This window comes from Mobula hypostoma, chromosome 10, assembly GCF_963921235.1.
Source record: "Mobula hypostoma chromosome 10, sMobHyp1.1, whole genome shotgun sequence".
In the NCBI taxonomy this organism is placed as follows: Eukaryota; Metazoa; Chordata; class Chondrichthyes; order Myliobatiformes; family Myliobatidae; genus Mobula; species Mobula hypostoma.
In genome coordinates this window covers 48,416,050-48,439,836 of record NC_086106.1, presented here as the reverse complement: position 1 = coordinate 48,439,836, position 23,787 = coordinate 48,416,050, and the positions used below count along the sequence as shown (strand labels likewise).

The window sequence follows — 23,787 nt, the reverse complement described above, 5'->3', positions numbered from 1 at the left end:
GTGGAAAAGGAGCAAGTCATTTTAAATGAGGATCTGAAATGTCTTCAAAACAAAGATTTAAGTTTTCATTGGAAAATATTAACAATGAGCCTTGGAGAATGTGACTCAATTTTACTCACTAAATAGAAAAAAAAAGAGCAAATTGAATTTGGGCATTTACATATTAAGAAAATATGCGTGGTATCCAAAGGTTTTTGAAAAAAACGTTTTGCCAAGTTATTGCTAATGATTTTCTTCTGTGGTGATATAGTCAAGGATTACATTTCAACAAGCTGCACAAACAAAAATCCAAGCACAGGAACTTTTATTTGTTACCCCAATATGTGCAAAAAGGATGCAGTCTTATGGGGTCTGACACAAATATTTTGTGAACTGAAATCAAATCAAAAAGCAGCTAATGGAAAATATTATCCTATAGCAACTGGTGTGAAAGGCGCTGATTCCAAAATTTGCAAAATTCTGAATATGTAATTGCTAGATGAAACAGAAGTTAGCACAGTCTGGTGAAATAATCTCGTTAATTCTTTCAGTGCCACTGATGATTATAGCGAACGAATATGTAACAAAATTAAATGGTGATGTTTTTAACATCTGTTTTTTTTTACATCGAGAGGCATTTAATCAACCTATCTTTAAATGAGGATTTTTCCCCCAAATGGGTGGATTTGACAGGGCGGATTTGTACAGTACCAGGTGCCAACAGCAGAGAGGGCAAAACAGCAGGTTTCACACCTTGAATTGTATTTTGGTCTCCTACTACTTGGCATGGGTGTTGTGGGCTATTTCTTGTCACCTGCCTGTTCTTAACCAGACTCCACTATGTTCGGAACATAATCTTAGAGAAAACTGAAGACACGGGCGACATTTTGAGGATGGTGGAAATCTGAAATGAAAACAGAAAATAATCGCTGAAACAGCATCGGTGTAGTAGGACGTCATGAAGTTACTGTTTCAGGTCAGTCGCCATTCTGCGAGTGTCTAGCTTTCCCTGCAGAGTGAAAAAAAGACAGAAAAGCAAATGTCTTCGAGGAATTGAGGAACTGGAGTGAAGTATGCCTGTCTGGAGATGAGAACAGTGTCTGACCTGCTGCGATCCTCCAGTACTTTGTGATTCCGTGTCCTACGGATAGTTCATCCTTAGTCAGTTATCTCATGCCTACAAAATTACATATCTTTGCAGCTTCACAGTGAAGTTTAAATAAGTTGCTGTACTGCATGAGTTATATCACAAACAGCACCCATTGGCCATTATTGCAAATAGTTTCAGTTTAAAACGCTAAATAAAATTGGTTAAAATAACAACACAATTCATACGATGAAATACTCTTGTATTAAACTTTTAAAATAGTGTCCTTGCTGAAGGTCCAACCTATCTCTAGAGATTCATGTATTCACGCTCATTAATAAAAGCGGTAACATCAGCCATTTCCACATCTTTCACCTTTTGGATTGATAAAATTCCACGTGCCGATATTTTACGCCGTTAAATTAACGCGGTAAAAGATCACCATTTTGTGTTTTTGTGCCTACGTCAATGACAGAATGGATCAAAGGAATTTTATCCTCTGTTATGATCTAAATAATTGGAGTAGTAACTTCTATCGTCCTGTGCAGGCTTTCCAGAAGAGGGCTCGCTTCTGGGGAGACTCCGGTTAGTACGCCAATGCTATAAACCCCTCACCTTCTCGCTGATCATCCGATACCGGCAAATGGCCGTTTTATTTAGGAGCCAAAGTCTAGTGGGAACTCAAATTGCATTTATTTTTTCAGTGCACCTGCGGTGATATCATCCACTTTACAGGGGAGAACTTCCCTCTCCCGCTGCTGAATGAAATGGAATGTTAGAGACTGGATTTGCCGAACGACCTGAGTGCCAGAAAACTTGGCAACGAATTGCATTCTTCCGGAGTAAAGTTATTGTAATTTGCCTTTAAAAACCCAGAGGAGAAGCCCATTTTAAATCTCTTAGTACTTGCTCGCATCTTATTTGCTTTACAATACATGCATTGAATTTAACTGTCCATTCAAAAAATCCTCCCAAATTCCCGAAGACATCCTCTGCGGATCCAAGTTGAAATCTCACGGTGACTATTAAGAACTGTGTCATCTCAGTCTGTGGGAGGTGTCTTTCAAACGCTGGCCCCCTGATCCTTCAAACCCTTTGCCCCTCGCACCCGGACTGTGATACAATGTTCAGCTCAAGGGTAGCGAAGCAGCAACAAGAATAAACAGTTTGAACGTCGAACAGTTAAAGTTCAAAGTTCAAAGTTCATAGTAAATTTATTACCGAAGTACAAATATTTCTTCAAGTACAACCCTGAGATTTATTTTCTTGCAGGCGTACTCAATACTTCTACGGTTGGTGAAGTAATCTTTTACAAGTCCACTTCAAAAGAAAGACAGGGAAGAGGAAAAAAAATCCATGAAAGTTTACAATGCGAAGTAAAAATCTCTATTTTGGAGATCAATTTGTTGAATTTGTTGAATTAATGAAAACAAACTCCGGCAATCTTAATATGAAAGCACAACACACTCTCGCGCGAGTCCTTTACAACAGCTCCAGTCTTTCTACTCCCTAGTTAGACATGTCAAATTTACAAATCATTCAATCAGCAATCTGCTACACACCCAGCTCGCAAACAAATCGCCTAATTATTTTGTCCAATGGAAACACTTTAAAGTCAGTAGCTCCATGTTTCTTATGCGGGCGTGTGTCGTGGAAGGCAAAAAATCGATAACATTACAGCATCCACGATTTTAATCATTCGGGAAATCCCTGTCAATTCTTCAGTGCCAGCTGGACAAACTCTACACCAGGCTGATCACAAATCAAAGCCATGCGAAATACACATTCTTTTTCTCAAGCAAAATGCACGTGAAAATACTTCTACCATCGTAGGGCGTTCATTTCTTTAGATATTTAAATAAACAATCTAAACGAATGTAATTTATATCCACTGTTTGAGCCTGGATTTTGTTTCCCTAATTTTCACAGAACCATACAACTCAGCTAAACAAAACTGAAGATGAATCAAAACCTTACTTAAATCCAACGCAGCATAAATTAAATATTGCTGTATCACTGCTGATTATACAACCCTGACTGGCAATTGTTTGTATATATCAGAGCGTTGCAAACGACGCGTAATGTACATATGTCATCCTCTATCCTCAAACATCTTTATACATCATGAGGTAGATGGATGTATCAAATCTAACTCCACATGTTACAGGTCGGTACCAGTATTAAAATTCCATTGCCCTTGCATTGAAACATTTGATCCGTTCCGACCCAGGATATATTTCATTGAAGCTTCTTTGGAGGAGAGGAGCGTGTTTTCCTGTGTAGTTACACTCGACGGCATAATCAGTGAATGTGAATGTTAACTTTGAACTGTGAATCTGGCTCCGAAGAACCCAGTTAGCCTTTTACTTTCCTCATTGGTAGGGAAAGTGTTTTGAGAAAAATGTAAATACGACTGGATTACATGAAACCAGGTTTCTAAATTGAAACGAGAATATGTAGCGATTATTGTTCTCTGTACAGATGCACTGCTCAAGGAAAGAACTAATCTCTGTATACCCACTAGGCTCATTCGAAACCTACTTTGAGTACCCAAGAACCTTTCACTGGGTATTTTTTTCTCTGTCTGTGCATCCCGTTAATAAAATCTTTTGTTACAGTTTAGGCATGTTTCTGACGAGTGCGTCGGTTTTGCATTATAAATGGGTTCAGTTTAACAATGATACAAGTGATTACATCATATCCATTTCTTCTGAATGCGGATTATAGAATTAATTTTAAAAACTTATCCTTAAATGATGTCCCAAGTAATAGTTCAATGAAACCAAGTTTTCAGATCATACGTTAAATGGTAGATCGTGTGGAAGAATAAAACTGAATTGCGTATTGAAAACAAAACAATGTTAGTATGCGCATTGCTCTTAGAAATCTCCTGTTCTTTCACTGGTTATTTCTTCGTTTCTTTGCCGTTTTAGTCCATTTCCAAAGCTGTATCCTAATGATGAAATAAATAGTGTAGATTTGGAGGGGAATTGCTTTTTTTCCGCACCGTTCCACCCGCGGCGTTGCTTGTCCAGTGTTTGGAGACAAAATAAAAGACTTAAGAATTTTAGTCCTGGAAGAGAGACCAAAGGCCTCGGAAGAGGATTGCCGGACATTAGGTAGAGACGTTTTATCTACCAGAGATTAGATTCGTCTTCTCAAATATGGAACGCGCTAAAACATTTTTCCCATTGAATGCTTTTATAGACTCCTGACGGCAGGGTTGGTAAATTCGAATTTAATAGAACTCAAAATTATACTTAAAATATCCAGATCAGCTACAAATTTAAGGGCATGTGTTTAACACACTGCGTAGTCTCCAATTGACAATAAAGTGCAATGCTAAGGATGAGAATCGAATGAGAAATCATTTAAATTGCAGCCTTCTAGTTGCGTTACTAATCCTCATCTATCTGCTTTTAGTATGACTACAATTTAAACGGGATGCAGATCAGACTGACCTCAATCAATCTAACAGAGATAAATATAGAACCGAATCGTATTATGAAATCTAGTTTAGTCACTGTGTTCCCCCCGATTTTATTTTATTCTCCCTAACTTTTATCTCTCTGGGTTTGTAAACTAATGCACAAAACAAACCGCTCTGAAATTACGTTAAATTTAAGAGAGCGCTTGAACGTACGAATCCTCCGCTCACAGTTAGATACAACTCCAAACACAATATCATTTTAATAGCAAATTTATTTGAACAGATTTGATTTTCTGTACACCAAAATGAAATTGTCGTCACCAAATCACAAACTTAGATCGGGTTACAATCAAATCTGACATCAAATATATAATTTATTAACCAACAAACATTTTACTGCTTTTTAACGTGTGATTCTGTCTTTTAAAAACATAATACAAAATTTGAGGAAAATAAATTACTGTTCGCAGCCTCCAAATATAATTGTTGAAAAAAGAAACATTTAAAGAAAATATTTTATATTTCGGATCAGTAACTGATCCGTCATTTTCTTTTAAATTTAAAAAGAGTTTTTCCCCTCACCTTCCCCTTTCTAAAAATGGCAACTTTTAGAGAACTTGCTTTAAAACTCCCATTGGCAGATCCGGTGGCCGGTAATGTAAGACAATGATAATTATGAAAAATGCCTGTCCGTTTACATAGTTTTCTTTTCCAGACGGCAATGTTAGTGTTTTGTTTAACTGGGACTCCACAGAGAAAGAGTAAAAAGAAAATTATTTTAAACAAAACTTCGGGCAAGTCTTATTTATTTGGAATGGATAATTTAGAAATAAACCTCGAAATATTCAGGTTTTATCTTATTTTTATCTTAATGCAGATTCCTGGTCAACTTGACTGTCCTTGTTTCCCGTGGGTCATTTCAGGATGGGGTACTGTAATAGGGCAGGCTCTGGCATCAGACCTTCCTGCTCGTAACCAGGTATTAAAACAAACGTTGCGGGGGAGGGAGAAAAGAGTGACACCGTCCGTAAGAACAAATTCACCTGATATAGTCGAGATAACAAGGCGCTGTTAGGTGTTAGGCACACAGTCGGACTGCAATCCTTGTCTGAACGAAACAATTGACCACACTTGCGGTAAAACCATGTCCTTGATTTCGCTCTCTTCACCACAGATGCGGAAAATGTCAACGCGACTGCTAACTGAACACGTTTTACCAATACTGCCTGCTTGCTGACTTCTTTTTCTCTGATATATAACTTTTCTCCTGCCTCCTCCCTCAATAGGATAGTCAAATATATAATTTAGGAAGAAGAGGGGGGTGGGGGGGAAGGAGTTTCCCATCGCTTTCTCAGTCCGGGATCAGGCGAGTGCCGGCAGTGACCACTGTCATGGGTCCTTGTTAAAGATCGTGATGTGACGGCGTCTCTGAATCAACACTATGCGAAAATACTTCGTCCTGTTGATGTACCCCAGGCGGGGTCATTCTTTTTTCTTTCTGTCTTCTGTTACAAAACCAGACCCGAACAACTTCTTTTTCTAACTGCAAACTGTCGGCTAGACTTGAAATTTCTTGGGCCGCAGGTTTGGGACATTTGAGGAAATGGGTCTCTAGCGCACCTTTCACACTCACCTCTATGGAAGTCCGCTTCTTTCGTTTCCTGCCCTGAGCCGCTATCTTGTCGATGCTGGTGGGACTGCCCGTGGTAGAGTCTGCTTCCTCCAGCCACTTGTTCAACAGGGGCTTGAGTTTGCACATGTTCTTAAAACTGAGCTGCAGGGCTTCGAACCTGCAGATGGTTGTCTGTGAGAAGACGTTTCCGTACAAGGTTCCCAGTGCCAGTCCCACATCTGCCTGGGTGAAGCCCAGTTTAATCCGCCTCTGTTTGAACTGCTTTGCGAATTGTTCCAGCTCATCAGATGTGGGGGTTTCCTCGTCTGAGTGGTCGTGGCAGTGGTGGTGTGCCAGTTCCCCGTGCTCGGCGCTGTCCCTCAGACCCGGGTGCATCGACTGGCCAACGGTTCCAGACGGCGGCGGCGGCCCAACGTGGTCTAACATGCCGTTGACTGTGAAGGCGGGTTGGGAGTAGATACTGAGAGGCTGCCCGACCGAGGTTATGGACGAGTTGTGAGCCGCAGCCGTGCCCCATGCGCTCGGGTGGTTGGTATGCGGTGAGTGATGGGCAATGTGTGGAGAGCGGTGGTGCAGGCTGGTGCCAGCGTGAAGATCTTCCCTGCCAGGCTTCACGTCTTGCTGGCTCAGGGGACTTGGAGAAATGGCCGCGGACCACGGGCTGCCTTCAGGTAAAGCCGTCACCCACTGGTGAGAGAGGGGGTGCCCGTTGCTGGGCAGTCCTTGCAGATAGTCACTTTGGATGAGTTTCTGGTGGCCCCGGAATGTGCCCGCCTGCTGCATGCTCGATGAGTCGGTGGGGACGATGGAGTTGGATGTGAGGATACTACTGCTCGGCATGTAGAGGTTGGAGGCTGCCGTGGCCATGGCTCCACGAATCCCTCAGTAATAATAACCTGCCTACGGGAACAGCTTCGCTCTTTGACAACAAAGCTTAGGTAAAGCAGGTCAGCAGGGAGGTCAATGACTGGCACCTCTTAGGACCAATTGCAAGCCACGCTGGGGTTCCCGGGTGCCTTAAGGCATTGGCGTCACGGCGTTTCCGACCAATCGTGAGGCTAGAGGTGGAGCCACACTCTGAATTTTTGCATTTTGTTTCATTGAACTCCAAACCTCGAGCGTGGGGGAACCCAACGAGGAAGTCAATCAAAGGCCGGAGCCCATTGGCTCCCCACAGGGTAACTGACAGCTCCCACCTCCCGTACCCACGCCTGATGGTTAACTCTTGCTGGAGCAGAATACACACACACACACGCTGCCCCTTGCATGCCAGCAAGTTTTGACTCGAATCTGTATCAAATCTCAATGCCCTACCCCCACCCATTTGGTCTCTGAGAAAGCACGCAGCAGCAACAATCTTTCTAAAAAGTTGAGAGCTTTTTTTTGTGCTGCCAATAAAATAAATCTATAACTTCATAATAATTGATCATGCTGCAAGCAACCTGGCTGGTTATTTAATACTCAGATTATAATTATTGATCACGAATGAACGGCAACCGTAAACTATTTTCGATGTAGAGACTGTACATGGAGTTGCAGCTTGAATTTTATGTACGTTCGAATGTAGCCTTCTTAGCAACTTTTCGCTGTTAGTGTCCTTTCATTAAAACATATATAATTAAGGACACGCTGTTTCCTGTTTATTAAAAATGTAAATCATGTGGATATTTGTGTGTGTGTGTGTGTGTGTGTGTGTGTGTACAACGGCGAGTCAGTAACTCCGGACCCAGGCTGCGACGAACAATACTGTGGACCCTTCTGTAATTATTTAATTATTTAGATCAATAAATATCTTCAAAGGAAACAGATCGGTAGAGCACTGAGAGAAATAAATTAGTTTCATAGGGCCGAAATCTCATTCGTTAGGTCCCTTATTCCGTGAGAGTCTGATCAGAAACGATGAGAGCATTTTATAGATATTCTGAGATGTAGGTACGCGGAATAATTACATTTTACATTGGAATAGCGGCTTCAGAATTCAGCTATTGGTTTGAAATTCCATTAAATTCAACGAGAGATCCTAGGTTAAGATTGATTTAAATTTGCATACATTTTCATATATTTAGGGCAAAATAAAGGGAGGCCGGGAGAAGCTGTTAGCCATTGCCAACAACAGTTTCTCCAAATTCAGCTGTGCTGTACTAGAATTTCGAAGGGACTGCAGGGCGGTAATAGGTGAGCTGTTCCCATCAGAGCTGGGTCCTAGCTCTGCAAAGCGGCCTTAGCCCGGTATGCTCTCATTTTCATATCTTGAAATACACAGTTCTGTAATGTGTTAGCAACGTCATTTTTCACGAAGCAGATTTTATTTTTGCATCTTTTAATATCGTAGCTGCCGTGTCATTGGCCGAGAAAGCAAAGGTATTCAACAAATTTAATATACAATGTTTACTTTTGGACTGTGGCCGAGAGTTAATACTTCTAATGGCTCGTATTGAAAGGCGAACAATGCAGCAAACAACGTGGCGTGGGCAATTCTGACGGCCTGGACCAGTATGCCCGGTTAGTACATAGGACGTCTCGTACTTGTATTGCTTTGCGGTCTGCATCTGTCCACCGCCCCCAGTAGCCGGAGTGGAAACAGGAGGTATGCTTTGAAAGCCAGGAGCCCATTTTGTTCCAGAAAAGTTTGGGCGACCTGCGATACTGAACGGGCTTTCTTTTCCCGTTGGGGGCAAAATCCCGACTAATTTCACTTGTCACTTTCAAGGTCAAGACAAAAGAGTGAAACAGCGTTGGTCCAATCTTTCTAAAGGATTTCTTTTCTGAAGTAACCTAAGCATCGGAGATTTCAGACCCAGCTACCTAAGCTTAACAGCGGCTGAAATAAACCTGTCAACAATTGACAGTAAAACATTATGGAAAATACGATTAATTTGATAAACAGTCTAATATCTGACCTCTGAACGTCGTAATTTTAATTTATAATGTTTTTCGTCAAGTGTAGCATACAAAGGTTAGAAGATAATATTAGATGCCGAAGATGAATTTACGGTTGGTTGTTTTAGTTCGATTTGTCACCTTATCAGTGGTGTGTTTTTTAAAAGGGCTGATGCTGGAATCTCCCTCTTGGCTTCTTTCATGTTAGACTAACAGGCGCTAACTTTCCAAGTGTAACAGATGCGGCTCTCAGACGGCCTTTTATGCTGATTCCCTTATTCATAGACACATTTTTGCGCCGATGATCTTGGTTACCATAGAGAGAGAAATAAAAGAGGGAACAGTGGTCACATTATACCATATATCCAAGGAGGAGAATAAAAGAGCCCAATTCAAACAAGTAGACTGGCCGGACATGGGAGAAGGAGTGAGCGAACTGAAGGGTGGTACTGGGTTACTGTTAACCGGAGGAAATACATTTACAACAAATGTTTCATATTTAGTAATAAATGGGTCGGTCTACAGACAAATGTTGAATTTTCTGCCATAGCGGTGTATTTTAGTTTTGGTTAGATTTGCAGTAGTGTCAATGAGGTAAAACACCACTAAACCCAGTACACTAACTGCCAATCAGTGTCACGACCTTTTCGCTGGAACTTCACCTGCTTCTGAGTCCTTGCAGCCCGCAGATCCTGCCTAAATCCACACACTTAAAAATAATAAAGAAGAGGCGCCTTCTCGTATTTCAGCCCTCACGAATTTAGTTTCGATTTTAATTGAACTCTCTACCAATGGTGAATGTTGATCACTTGCCGGTTAATCCGATGTCCGCCCAAATCTTAGACTGATACGAGCCGCCTTGTAACATTTTCTCCAGTGAGGAATGATCTTTTAGTGCCCGTCCCGGGGACGTTTTACAGGTTAAGATACCGTGGAATGAAGAGGCAAAAAAATATATACTTGCTTTTGCGAGGATACTAAGTTCTAAGTATGATGTGGTTTGAATGAGCACAAGTCAATTTATTGTTGCTTGGTATGCGTACTCTTGCTGAGATGTTGTGCACGTATTCAAAACAGTACCTTTCAGCACTGTTTGTATTTTCCTGACAACATAGTCATACAACAATTTTGCGCTTCTTTATGAACGTCCACTGCTTAATTTTTTGAAGAAATCCCAATTTTGATAATCTTCTTTCTTTGTAAGCACCTCTACAATTTACAGATTGCCTAATTATATACATTTAGTTACCCGAGTGTTCGTTCCATAATCACGCAGCCTGAATCCATGAAGCAATTCAATGTCAAAGTTCAGGATGTCTGTCCCCAACCTAAGCAGCGTGCTCAAAAATATTTGGAATCATTTGATTCGAGTAACTTTGCTTCATTTACTTAGAAATTTATCGAGGAACGACTTAATATTTATGAAAAAAACTTGTAAGTTTCAGTTGTTAGTGTTAGCTTCCTGATCGTTTTTGATAGCTACCAGTGAAAGTCTCTGTACTTCCAGCAGGTTAGAGCAAGGACGTGGAGACGAACTTGCTAAATATATGCTATGTCTTAGCTGAAATGCTACCAGCTTGATTTACAGCTGTTTGATTTACAACCAGTTTGATTGTTTAAGATATACCACGCGTGAAACAATAAACATATATTCTTAATTGTTTCGGACTTAGACACTTAAAAAAAAATCCATTTGTTATTCTTGACATTTCGCTGTAATGTACACGGCTGTCCCCTATCCTCAGGAATACTCACGCTGTTCAAAAATTGGAACATATCTTTGTCCGACTGTTTCCTTTCAAACAGTTCTATATTTTTGAGGCTTAAATGGGCGCTTGGCAAGGGCTTGTAGCTTGCATTTAATAGTCTTTGGCGCTCAGCACTCTCATTTTGGACCTAAAGATGTGTGTAATGTGTATGTATTGATATATGTATGCTTATAATGCTGAACAAAAATATACATTTTGTGTACGAGAAGCTGTGGTAATGGTAGGAGTCTGGTTGTCTATCTCAGAGATAAAAACTAGGGTAGAGTTGAGGAAAAGAAAACGCAAGTAAATAACGTGTCAGGTTTTAAAAAGGCTTCGAACAACTGATGCACATCATAGATAGAATAGACAGTGTACAATCCTTTGGTATGTCTTGCCTATTCGGTCTGGTCCGTTCCGCTCCTGTCCAAGTTCACGACAGAATCTACCCATTTCAATGTTTAGTTATAATCAATTTTATTTTAATTTCAGCAATTCACTTGCATAAACATATCGTTAGATGAGAATTAGTGGAAAGTGGAAGGAGTTTTGGGCAAAGACCGGCTGTGAAGTGATATGCACCGTTTTAATTATTTTGTATAAACTATGACTGATGTCGGTCGGGGTGCAGGTGTGTAAATAAGATGACTCAGAAATAAGATTTTGGTGGAAAGACGTGTCCCGCTGTATCACGACGACTGCAGGGAAGGATACAGCAACTGTACAGGACCGAATAGATGGCAGTCAGCGGCGCTGGCTGGGAGCTAATCAATGTTAAACGGACACTGCCAGGACGAGACGGAAATAGACCACGGTGCAAGGAGAAAGGGGAGAGTTGTTTTGAAAGAATTGTTGCTTCATTCATCTTATTCCAGAGCAAGTGAAGGAACATAAACTTTTATTTCTAACGATGGGAATACACTGTTTTACCCTACCTTTATGCCCGGAGGGAATTTAAAATGTTTTCTCTTTCGGAAATATTACCATGATTCTGTTTTTAAAGTAGACTGTAGTTCAAGTTCTTATATTCGTGGTCTTCTACTACACCCTTGCCAGTGATCTGTGAACTAAATTTCAGCACAACAAGAGCTTTGTTTAGGAACAAAATCTAAGCATTGGCGAGGAAGGAGTTAATCACGGGTGGGCTATCTAATGCACACGTTGTCGGGCAACGCTTCTGCCGCTCTCGCCGTTCTAAAAATTGTTGTCCAGAGGCCTAGATTGGGGTGCAATCTAGCTTTTGACTCTGTGGGTTCTTCTCGCCCATTTAAACAAAAAATCATTTTGTGCAAACCTCTCCAAACGTCCAATTTCAGAGTAACTGCAGGAAGCTTAAAAAAAAGTTCTGCGAAGTTTTCAAATCAGCCCACCGCTGTTGGAAACCGGCGTTCGCATTCTGCAAATCCAAATCCGGACTCACGTAACAACAAATTAATAGATAATGGAAACGAGTTCTCAGACTTCCCACCACCTTGCGTTTAACATTTTTCTCACACCTAACTCGGTAGTTTAGTAAATTAGTTCTGTTTTTAAAAATTGTTCTATTTTGAAGGAATCGATACCACACGCTCAGAAGAAGTGAGGTGAAAGGTCACTTGGAATGTTTCCTGTTTCTGTTTCCACAGTTGCTGGCTGACCTGCGGAGTATTGCCGGCATTTTCTGTTTTTATTTTAGTTTTCTTTTTTAAAAATTTTGCTTTGGGGATTTCAAAGAATTGGTTAGGTCCAGCGATAGTTCTGTGTTTATAGTAATCTCTGATACAGACCCCCGCCTCCTCTCTGGAATAGAGAGGATAAATGTCTGTTGATAAATACGCAGCCAACTTTCTACTTTGTGTCTTTTGTTGGAATGGTCGGGGAAGTTTCCACAGAACACCGGCCGATAACAGAGCTGGCATTTGACGTTGATTAATTCACTGAATGCTGCGTTTTCTTCTGTAAAGGAAGGGTTCAAAGCTGTTGGCTTGCATTGCTTTTCATATCAGAATACTTTAACGTAAATAAGTTTTCAAAATAAATATTAACAACAACTTGTTACAACTGACAATTAAAATCTAGAAATACCATCTCCTTTCCTTTATTGAGGTGGGAATGGATAGATACTCGCTAATCAAAATACTTCATAGATTGAATTAAATTTATTTCATGACAAAGTGTAAGTACGGTTCACTGCTATAATATCAAAATGGAAAACTCCATCATTTCAACCTTTAAGGCTAAACGGCCGTAACACGTATAAACATATAGATAGGATCTAAAGAAGCGAAGGTCGCCTTTTCATTAAAACTATTACAAATATTTTGTTGTTTTGCACCATTAGTTCTTAACTATTTCAAAGCCATAATCTACATTATACAGTGCACTACTTGCATATTTAGCGGGGTATCATTCCTAACTTCTCACTTGTCTAGAAAATACGCCGAGATCGAGAGTTTGATCCGCCACGTAGAAATGGCTGTCACAACCTACTTGAGATTTTTCTTGTTTGGACCTATATTTGGGTGATGCGCATTGTTCTTTAGAGCCAAGTATATAGAAAATAGCATCTAATTTGCATGTATTCATACTTTTAAAATTGCTTAATTAAAAACCTGTTCTTGACTCCAGAAGCTACACTGAGTTCGGGTATTTCGGTAACGTTGGCAGTCGGCGCAAGCAAGGTGCTTACAATGGCATGCCTAGTACCAAGTAACATCTGTTCTGCCAAGGGCTGAATATACCAATAGAATCATCTCAGGTACTGGATATTAATTAGTACAGTATCTGTGAAGATATCGCTCTCATTCCTTTGCTTTCTTATAGTCCCGAAATAACAAAGGCATGTTTTACTTTTGGGAAGATCGATTTTTAAATAGAATCTCAGGATTTTAAATCCCACTGTTGCTGACTCCGAATGATATCTTATTTGCTCCATTTAGCCGAGAGAGTTTTGAAACGAAACCGGAGTCAAATATTCAGTTACACTTCAACTTGTGAAGCAAGAAATGTGTTTTTTTTGGGGGGGGGGGAGGGGGGCAAAAATTCGAATGATATGGAGAAAGCCCAGCTTTGAAATATAATGATGAATTCCAGAGCTGACCACAAACTTTATCGTCCATTCTCTACTGTACACCAACAAATGGACAACTTCGTTTGCGGTCAAGGGTCGTGCTTACGTCGTATATAGGTAATATATCTAATTATAGTTTTCTTCAATATTTATTAACCAGCTGTTTCATAAATTAGACAGGTTAAAATATGCGTCCGTAGTTAACCCTCCAAGGCAGTGAGTTGGGTTTACACTGTTAATGGAAAAAAACCCTTCTAAATGCCGTGGATCAACTGAATGATAGCCCAAACCCGCTAGGGGAAATGACAGTCACCTTTTTACTTTAATGCCTTGGGCAAACTCAGGAAGGAACTGAATCCTAAACATTAAACAGTCCCCTTTTCGCCCTGACAGTGAAAGTACACCTTGAATCTTTTCTACGTTTTGCATTGCGCCTTCGTGTTGTAACTGCTGATAACACCTCCGCGACTCTCTCAAAAGATTCCCTGCTAATACTAAATTTTATTTGAAAGACGAGGTTAAGTAAGAGTTTGGTTTTGTTACTCACTCAATAAGCTAACACATCACTAACGCGCAAAATAAGTTAACAGATGTCCTGCGGGAAGACGCAGAAAATTTACGATGAAGCAATCAGTATTCAGCTAAAATATTTTACATAGTCCAATGTTTTGTTATTTGACACTTATATCACCAAATAAAATAAAATTGTGGTTCCATATTAGCTGCCCCCATCTGTAAAACATTTAAAGAAAGTTTTAGAACGACAGCGTATGCATCAGATTAATTAATAAACGATGTATCGTGGAGACTAGAGTTTGTTTTTGTTTCAAGGTTAAGTTGTAAAGTAAAACATCTAATATCACAATCAGTTGACTGTTTGAGAAATATTTTTTAAACTTAAAACTATGCTGGAATTGATTGGTTTGTTTAAATTAAATTACAAAGAAGAATGTGGAAACTTTCATCACCAATAAAAGGACACTTAGTTAAGCCAGATTTGCTTTGAGCTCAGTTTTATATAAGAAGCACACTACAAAGTCAATTTAGGCACTACATGTTTTAAAAAATTATCAAAAGTGGATGCATATCTGAATCATGCTTGATTTAGCTCCTATTGTGTCTCTGAAATCTCTTCAGTAATAATTTTATGTATGTTGATTGGTGCCTGAGTTATTAACTAGTAAAGATATTGTAGGTACTCAGAAAATCGACATTCAGGTATCAACCCCTAATGAACGAATTGAAAAGTTTGGAGTTGTATTCCTATCAACTCTTAATGAACGAATCTAGCAGTCTGAGTTGTATTCCTGTTAACTTTTAATGAATGAATTGAACAGTTTGGAGTTGTATTCCTATAAAATGAAAAGCGAGTAAATTGGACATTGTTTGACAACTAAGTTTATTTTGTACAGAAGGGAAACTGAAGCCTTGTTTTTGTCGTGCCCTTCCTTCACTGTAAGTCACCACTTCATCCACATGAGCCGCTCCTCTCCCTACCCCTCAGCATCCTTCATCCCTACCCATGCACCGCCACCGTATGCTTACGGTCCCCACCTCAGTCAGTCTATGTGAATAAACTAATCTCATGTTTGTACGGCCACACCCAACAGTTGCTTGTACATGGTGTGTTACAGGATTGCTTTCATATTTATATCTATTGTGTTTTTTATGCTTGTTGTGTTTTTATGCTGCATCGGATCTGGAGTAACAATCGTTTTGTTCTCCTCATGTACTGAGGAATAATAATAAACAATCTTGAATCTTCAAGTGACTGTTGCACCAAACTTACTGAGTACATCAAACATTTCAGATGCATCGCTTTAAATTAAACCCGCTGGGTAGTGAGGATTGGAACTAGAATGATTGCGAAATACAGCGCAATAAGAAACGCAAAGACATCGGAGATTGCATTAACAACAGGAATTCTGCAGATGCTGGAAATTCAAGCAACATACATCAAAGTTGCTGGTGAACGCAGCAGGCCAGGCAGCATCTATAGGATATCCTATAGATGCTGCCTGGCCTGCTGCGTTCACCAGCAACTTTGATGTATGGAGATTGCATTAAGTACGTCGCTGTTGCACCTCTGGAGAGTTTTGCAGATGTGACATTCCCTTCACTGAGGACAAAGACATGTCCAGTCGGAAAGAGTCCGTCTAATCTGTTTTCTGAGTTTAGCTATCTCCTATTTGCATTCTTTCCCCCTGAAATATAATGATAAACTTAAACATAATTAACTAATCTTGAACAACTCAGTGTTGTATCTAGCAGGAGTTGAAAGTGGACGGATTCATTTGTCCTCTTTCCGACCGCTGGCACCCCATTTCTTTTCGGTGCAGGTGAGCGGAGGTAGTCGCTGTAAAGCTGCTGGGACCTGTTGCCTTAGGAGGGCTCAGAGTACCCATGCCCGTGGAGCTGGAAGAGGAGCTTGAAAGTGATTTCAGAAAACATTACCGATCTTCGCGTCACACCGATTCATTGATTTGAGAATGGAGTGGAAGCTGGTAAATTGTGTAAATTGGTATAATTGTCATGAACCTGACCACAGAGCTGAGCTTGTCCTTTTCGCGATCCTAGATAACATGACCTCAATCCTTCTTATTTTAAGGCTTAGATTTCGAAGTCTGCAGGTTCCATTTTTTTCCGTAGAGTATTGACCTCCCGAAAGAGAATGTGCACGGGTCTGGCTTCAGCGAACATGTCCCATTGCCAACTCCTATAAAATGATGCAGAAAAGGACAGGGCGACAAAATCAAACGATAGTTTTCTTTATTCTCCAGTCTCTCCACCAAGGGGTCTTATACCGTTTGATTTCAGGACCAGGTATTTGAGTTGAAACTCTGGGGCTGGCTATCACTTCCGGAGATGTGGCCATAATATTTACCGTCCATTCCCATTACTCTGTTTAGGCATCAACATCCGTTAATTAATGGGATTTGTTTTGGCCAAGTGTTTGTAACTTGCCATCAGAAATAGATAATTGCGATTTTGTCTGATATAGTGGACCAAATTGTTTGACTAAAGCAACTGATATGTTCAGAATGGAAGTTCATGTAATTGTTGGCAATTGTTTTGTTAAAGAAATTAGAACAAAGTCCAATCTTTAATTCTTTCACATTAATACAAATGCTTCACAATATGAAGTCAGTAGATTTTTAAAGATATATTTTGGCTGAAGATGCATTGTGCCGTATTAATCATTTTGAGTTTACATTAGACCAATGATTAAATCTTTTAAATCTCAGGCTAAAATATAAGGCATTACTGTGAAATATGCACTGCAGTTTGTAGGAACAAATTAAGGGGGAAAAGATTTACAAGTTAACATTTTATTACTTATAAAATCTATTCGTCAAAGTTGAAAGCATCTTTAGATTTACAGTAAGTACATTCTGATTGTTGATGAATGCCAAATTGTTATCATTTAATGATGCTAACTTAATTAAAAACAAACTTTACAAATATTTCTTTCAAGCCAAAGATGGGCTTAAATTCATGTCTGAAGTTATTTATTATTTGCTAACTGGATTAATCTTAGTGACTCTTCTAGATGAAATAGCATGTCTTTGTTAAATCAACTTGCATCTTAAATGTATGGACTTGAAGTGGTGATTGCCCCTGTTTTCTAAAATATGTTAGAACTGAATTAATACAATAACTTTAGAGGACTGCTTTGTAAAGAACATTGGAATCACGTTGAAGGAAGAGCTAGAAATGGTATCACTGTATGGCTATAGTTAAGTTTTCAAACCAAATCATGATAGATTCATTTAGAGAGATTTCATGCCATCATGGCTCCTGCAATTGGAACAAACACTTTTCTGTTGTTTTTCTCCATGTCACCAAAGAAAATATCATGCTGACAGCTGGCTCAAATTAATCATTGATGAGCAAGACTGATGTGCCTTTGTTTCACATTTCATTCCAACAACAACAGTGCCTGTTTTTGGTGTACTGTTTAAAAATCCAGGCTTTTCTTTTTCATCTTCACTCTGAAACAGATTAAAAATACAGTATCTTTCATATTATCCAACTTGGCATCTGATATTGGATGGAGTCAATATCAGTTGAGGGAAAGGAAAAGCTCTTATGGAAGCAACTGCAAGGCATGTTTGTCAAGCACAGGGTCAGCCACAGAAACTCCTTATGTGACTGACTTGTGAAACCCCATTTTATTTCTCAGGACACCCAACAAACACACACACACACACACACACACACACGCACATAAGCACACATACACACACACAAACAAACACACACATAAATACACAGACAGATGGATCCACACAGACACATCTACACACAAACACACACACACACATTAACACATAAACACACACACATAAATACGCACACACCACAAACACACTCACACCCATACCCAGACAAACACATCCACATCCACACACACACACACACACACACACACACACATGCACAGATACATACACACGCAGATACACATGCACACACACACACACACACACACGCACAGATACATACACACGCAGATACACATGCACACACACACACACAGATACATACACACGCAGATACACATGCACACACACACACACACACACATGCACAGATACATACACACGCAGATACACATGCACACACACACACACACACGCACAGATACATACACACGCAGATACACATGCACACACACACACACACACACACACACACACACACATATATGCATACATACCCACATATACTGACACCTACACACACATTCAGACACACACACACACACACACGCACAGATACATACACACGCAGATACACATGCACACTCACACACACACAGATATGCATACATACCCACATATACTGACACCTACACACACATTCAGACACACACGCACAGATACACACACACACACACACACACACACACACACACACACAGACACACACACACACACACAGATATATGCACATACACACAGATACACACACAAACACATACACAAATACACAAACAGACAGACGGGGACACACAAATAAACACACATGCATGAACACATAAGCACACACACACAAACAAACACATAAACATGCATCTTCTTCGGTTGTCCATCGAAATCCAATGACGACGTTCACTCCTTTAACGGTGAGATCTTTGATGACTATACAGCCCTACCCTGGACCCACAAGCTCTATTGCAGGTGGGACATGTATATGTGGTAGTGGTGGCAACCATGGCTGCACTTCTCCTGGTTCTCCTCTGCTGTCTTCTGGTTGTTCTTTCTACCTCCAGAACACGAACCCGATCCCTACACAGCTGTCACCGAGTTGTACGGTCAGCAGCAACCTCCTCTAGGTCCTCATGTCTGATCTTGAACTTCCTTAAAGCATACTTCATCTGATCCTTATAGCGCTTCTTCGGCCTTCCAGCTGAGTGTCGACCATGATGTAGCTGGCCGTATAACACTCTGCGGGGTAGCCGACATGGGGACATTCTTATCACATGCCCCAGCCACTGCAGCTGACACTGGGTGATCATGGCTTCAATACTTCTGCACTTGGTCTTTACAAGTATTTCAGTGTGAGGCACCCACTCATACCAGGTAATTCCCAGGAGGCGATAGAGGCAGCTTATGTATGTGGCAACCACACACACACACATACAGATATACACACAGACACACATACAAACACACACACACATATATATATCAGATCTAACCCTGCCACTACCAGTCAGGGGTGGCATTGCATAATAACACTGCTAACAGCAGCATTGGGCTCCAAGAGCAACTCCCTCTTCAATGATGGCAGGACCCAGCACACAATTGGTCAAAGACAAGACTGAATCATTTGGCATCAATTACAGATCAAAATAGCTGAGATCCCCACTGTCACAGAAAATGGTCTTCACCTAATTCATGCAATACCAGGACATGGTGAAGGGTGCAGGATCCAGCAAAGGCTGTAATAATGTGATAGTAACACTCCCGCTCAAAGTGTGCTCAGAGCCAACTTCAGGCCAAGCTGTTTCAGTACAGTTACATCACCAGCATCTATCAGATGTAATAGAAAATATCTCCTGTTCACAGCAAGAAGATATGTCAAGATTGAACTAATTAACACCACCACCTCATCACCAATAATCTGATCACTCATCCCCAGGTTAGGTTTCAGCTTGATTCCAAACCTTGTCAAAACATGCATGAGAGAGTTGAATTCTCAGAAGAACTTGAGAGTATGCAGGAATGTGGGGAAAATAAAGTAGGATTATAGGCACAAAATCAGATTGAAATAGTTGTGTGGCTGGTAGAGCTGCTGCCTGATGCCGTCAGAGAATTCCGGTTCAACTTTGATCTCTGTGTGGAGTGTGCATGCCTTCCCTGTAACTGTGTGGGTTTACTTGGGGTGCTCTGGCTCCCCCATATGCCATAGAAGTGTGAGTCGATAGGTTAGTCGATCACTGGAGTTGTCCCTGCTGATAGCTGAGTGGTAGGATTGGTCGGGGGAGGGGACGCAATTGGAATGTGGGAGTAATAAAAACTGGGATGAATATAGGATTAGCATAAGTGACTGTACAGGGCCAGTGTGGTCAACCTGTGTGCATTCTTATTTGAAACTTAAGGAAGTCAATAAGCAGCAAGCAGAAAATTTCCAAAGATGAGAGTCGACAAATAAAGAGATTTGCAGTTGTTGTTCAGCAATCATTCCAGTGCCAAGGTATCACAATATTTCCTCAGGGCAGTCCTTGGGAAAGTCTGGTAGAATTGCCTCATTAAAGACTTTTCTTGCATCATTAGACCAGAATGAAGGATAATAGCTATTGATCACTTACTGCCCAATTCCATATGCAATTTCTCATTCACAAAGTCCATGCATGCACGTGGCAAAATTGAACAACTCTCCCAAGAAGTAGCTAGTAGCATTCCTGGTACACAAATACAGTTTAATGCCCATCTTCAAGAATGCGCCTAATCACCTATCTCAGATGCAAAGGTACTAACATCACTGAGCCAATCATATGCATAAAAAATTAGGTGAGTGGCTGGGTGTCCTACAATATTGACTTGCCTTTGGGCATGCTAAAGCCGTTCCATAGGTCAAGAAAGAGAAGAATTCCTATCTGGGTAGAGCAACCCCCATTACATCAAGAAGCTTGACAAAGAAGCCACTTGATTGGTGCCCCATCCACTTTATAATTTCTCATGCTGGCAAGGTGGACATTCTACAAATAGACTAGAGTTACTTAGGGCTGGCTGTCAGATCCAGCCAGGTCGAACTGCACCAGTGATCTTGAATGTCTCCCAAATCCACCGCTAAGAAGGACAGGTATGGTAGACACATTGGGACATCATCACTTACAAGCTCCCCTGCAAGTACTGTAACCTCCTGACTGAGAAGCCCAAGATACCAATGAACAGTTACACAAAGCGTACAAATTATAAATCAGGAATCAGTGTGAAAATAACACACAAGGCCTACCATGTGTGCACAGACACAAAACATTGGCTGGACAATGATAAGGAAGAAGTGTATAATGAGCAACTCGACAGAGATGTAGTTAAGTACAAGTACAGTCTAATGCCCATCTACAAAAACGTGCCTAATCATCTGTCCCAAATGCATCACTGAACCCCCTCCCTCCACTATTACGTTCACAAACAACAAAATGTACCAAGTAGATTGATAACAATTTAAAATAATCCGAATTGGTAGCTTTGATACCACATTTCATGCTTTCTGCACTCATATTCAATTTGGAAGGTATCTATTTGTATTTGTACTATTTACTCATTATGTCATAACGTATAAATAACTAAGAGCTGTATCACAATATATTGGGCAATATAGTTTATTGGCTTCATAAAATCTATTGATTCTTATGATGTGAAAAAATATTAATTAGCAATTAGAATCATGTTAAAACAAAAGATTTGTTTTGATTATTATAAGGTGAGCTTACATCCACTGGACAAGAGAGTCCTGATAGGTTAATCAGCCATGATGCAATGATGGAAAAGACTTGATAGGCTGAATGGCCTAATTCTACTCCTGTGTCTTATGGTCATAAAGGAAAGTTTACCAAACAGTAGATGTTTGAATAGATAGAAATTCTTACAAAAATAACAATAAACGTAATTATTTCACGTGCTTAAAAAAGGCAACAATTATACCAGTGCCTAAGAAGAATAATGTGAGCTGCCTTAATGACTATCACCCAGTAGCACTCACATCGACAGTGATGAAATGCTTTGAGAGGTTGGTCATGACTAGACTGAACCCCTGCCTCAGCAAGGACCTGGACCCATTGCAATTTGCATATCTCCACAATAGGTCAATGGCAGATGCAATCTCAATGGCTCTCCACACAGCTTTAGACCACCTGGACAACACATACACCTACATCAGGGTGCTGTTCACCAACTTTAGTTCAGCATTTAATACCATCATTCCCACAATCCTAATTGAGATGTTGCAGAACCTGGGCCTTTGTACCCACTTCTGTAATTGAATCCTTGACTTCCTAACCAAAAGACCACAGTCTGTGTGGATTAGTGATAACATCTCCTCCTCGCTGACGATCAACACTGGCGCACCTCAGGGGTGTGTGCTTAGCCCACTGTTCTACTCTCTATATACTGTACACATGTGTGGCTAGGCATAGCTCAAATACCATCTATAAATTTGCTGATGATACAACCATTGTTGGTAGAATCTCAGGTGGTGATGAGAGGGTGTACAGGAGTGAGATATTCCAACTAGTGGAATGGTGTCACAGCAACAACCTGACACTCAATGTCAGTAAGCTGAGGGATCAGAAGTGGAGAGAGTGAGCAGCTTCAATTTCCTCAGTGTAACCTGGTCCCAACATATTGATGTAGTTATAAAGAAGACAAGACAGCTGCTATATTTTATTAGAGATTTGGCATGTCAACAAACACACTAAAAAAATTTATATAGTTGTATCATGGACAGCTTTCTGACAGGCTGCATCACTGTCTGGTATGGAGCAGCTACTGCACAGGACCGAAAGAAGCTACAGAGGATTGTAAATCTAGTCAGCTCCATCTTGGGTACTAACCTACAAAGTACCCAGGATACCTTTAGGGAGCGGTGTCTCAGAAAGGCAGTGTCCATTATGAAGGATGTCCAGCACCGAGGGTATGCCCTCTGCTCACTGTTACCATCAGGTAGGAGGTACAGAAGCCTGAAGGCACACACTCAGCGATTCAGTAACAGCTTCTTCCCCTCTGCTATCCGATTCCTAAATGGATATTGAATCTTTGGACACTACCTCACTTTTTTTTAAAAATACAGTATTTCTGTTTTTGCACGATTTTTAAATCTATTCAACATACGTAATTGATTTACTTGTTTATTTATTATTATTATTTTTATTTTAGTTATTTTTTTCTCTCTGCTAGATTATGTATTGCATTGAACTGCTGCTGCTGCTAAGTTAACAAATTTCACGTCACATGTCGGTGATTCTGATATTTTTGCATTGTGTATATACATATGGTTTTAAAGAAATGCTAGATTCTATAGAAATGTAATAGGGTGATTACAATTTGTGCTATTGATATTCAGTTAGTATGTCTGCAAATATTACATTATTTTTAGTTCCAAAAAACTTCTTAAAACTTCTTAATATAATAATCATTAATAATGCATGCAATAATTTATCTCACACTTGCTCATTTCATCTCATTTCCTTATACTCCTTTTCCTGAAGTTGACAGGTCATATGGTAGTTTGGACATCACCAATTTGATGGTTTCTTTTATCCTGGGTGAAGCAAGGGGTTTAGATTCCTATTTGAAGATGGGCACTTCTGAAGTAAGTCCTTGATCATTCAGAATCAACTGAGGCCTTTAGAGGATGGAGTTGCGGAGACTGATTGAAGTTGATGAAAGTGGCCAATTACTTTTGCTTTACTCGCAACTAACTGGCAGACAATTCCTGCCTAGTTACCAAGTCCATTTATAACTGAATTAA

General features: G+C 40.2%; 1 protein-coding gene and 1 long non-coding RNA gene across 2 annotated transcripts in view; one reads left to right on the top strand and one right to left on the bottom strand.

Moving 5' to 3' along the window:
• Window positions 1–4,775: 4,775 nt before the first annotated feature.
• On the bottom strand, window positions 4,776–7,029 carry LOC134353298 (POU domain, class 3, transcription factor 4-like). Its single transcript, XM_063061332.1, has one exon. The coding sequence runs from the start codon at window positions 6,994–6,996 to the stop codon at window positions 5,899–5,901; it is 1,098 nt and encodes a 365-aa protein (XP_062917402.1). The 5' UTR covers window positions 6,997–7,029; the 3' UTR covers window positions 4,776–5,898.
• A 1,219-nt stretch (window positions 7,030–8,248) lies between these two features.
• The window catches only part of LOC134353297 (uncharacterized), a 60,590-nt gene continuing 45,051 nt past the window's right edge, over window positions 8,249–23,787 (top strand). Inside the window, exon 1 of the long non-coding RNA XR_010019573.1 lies at window positions 8,249–8,358. This is a non-coding gene — a long non-coding RNA (uncharacterized LOC134353297). The remainder of the gene's footprint in view (window positions 8,359–23,787) is intronic.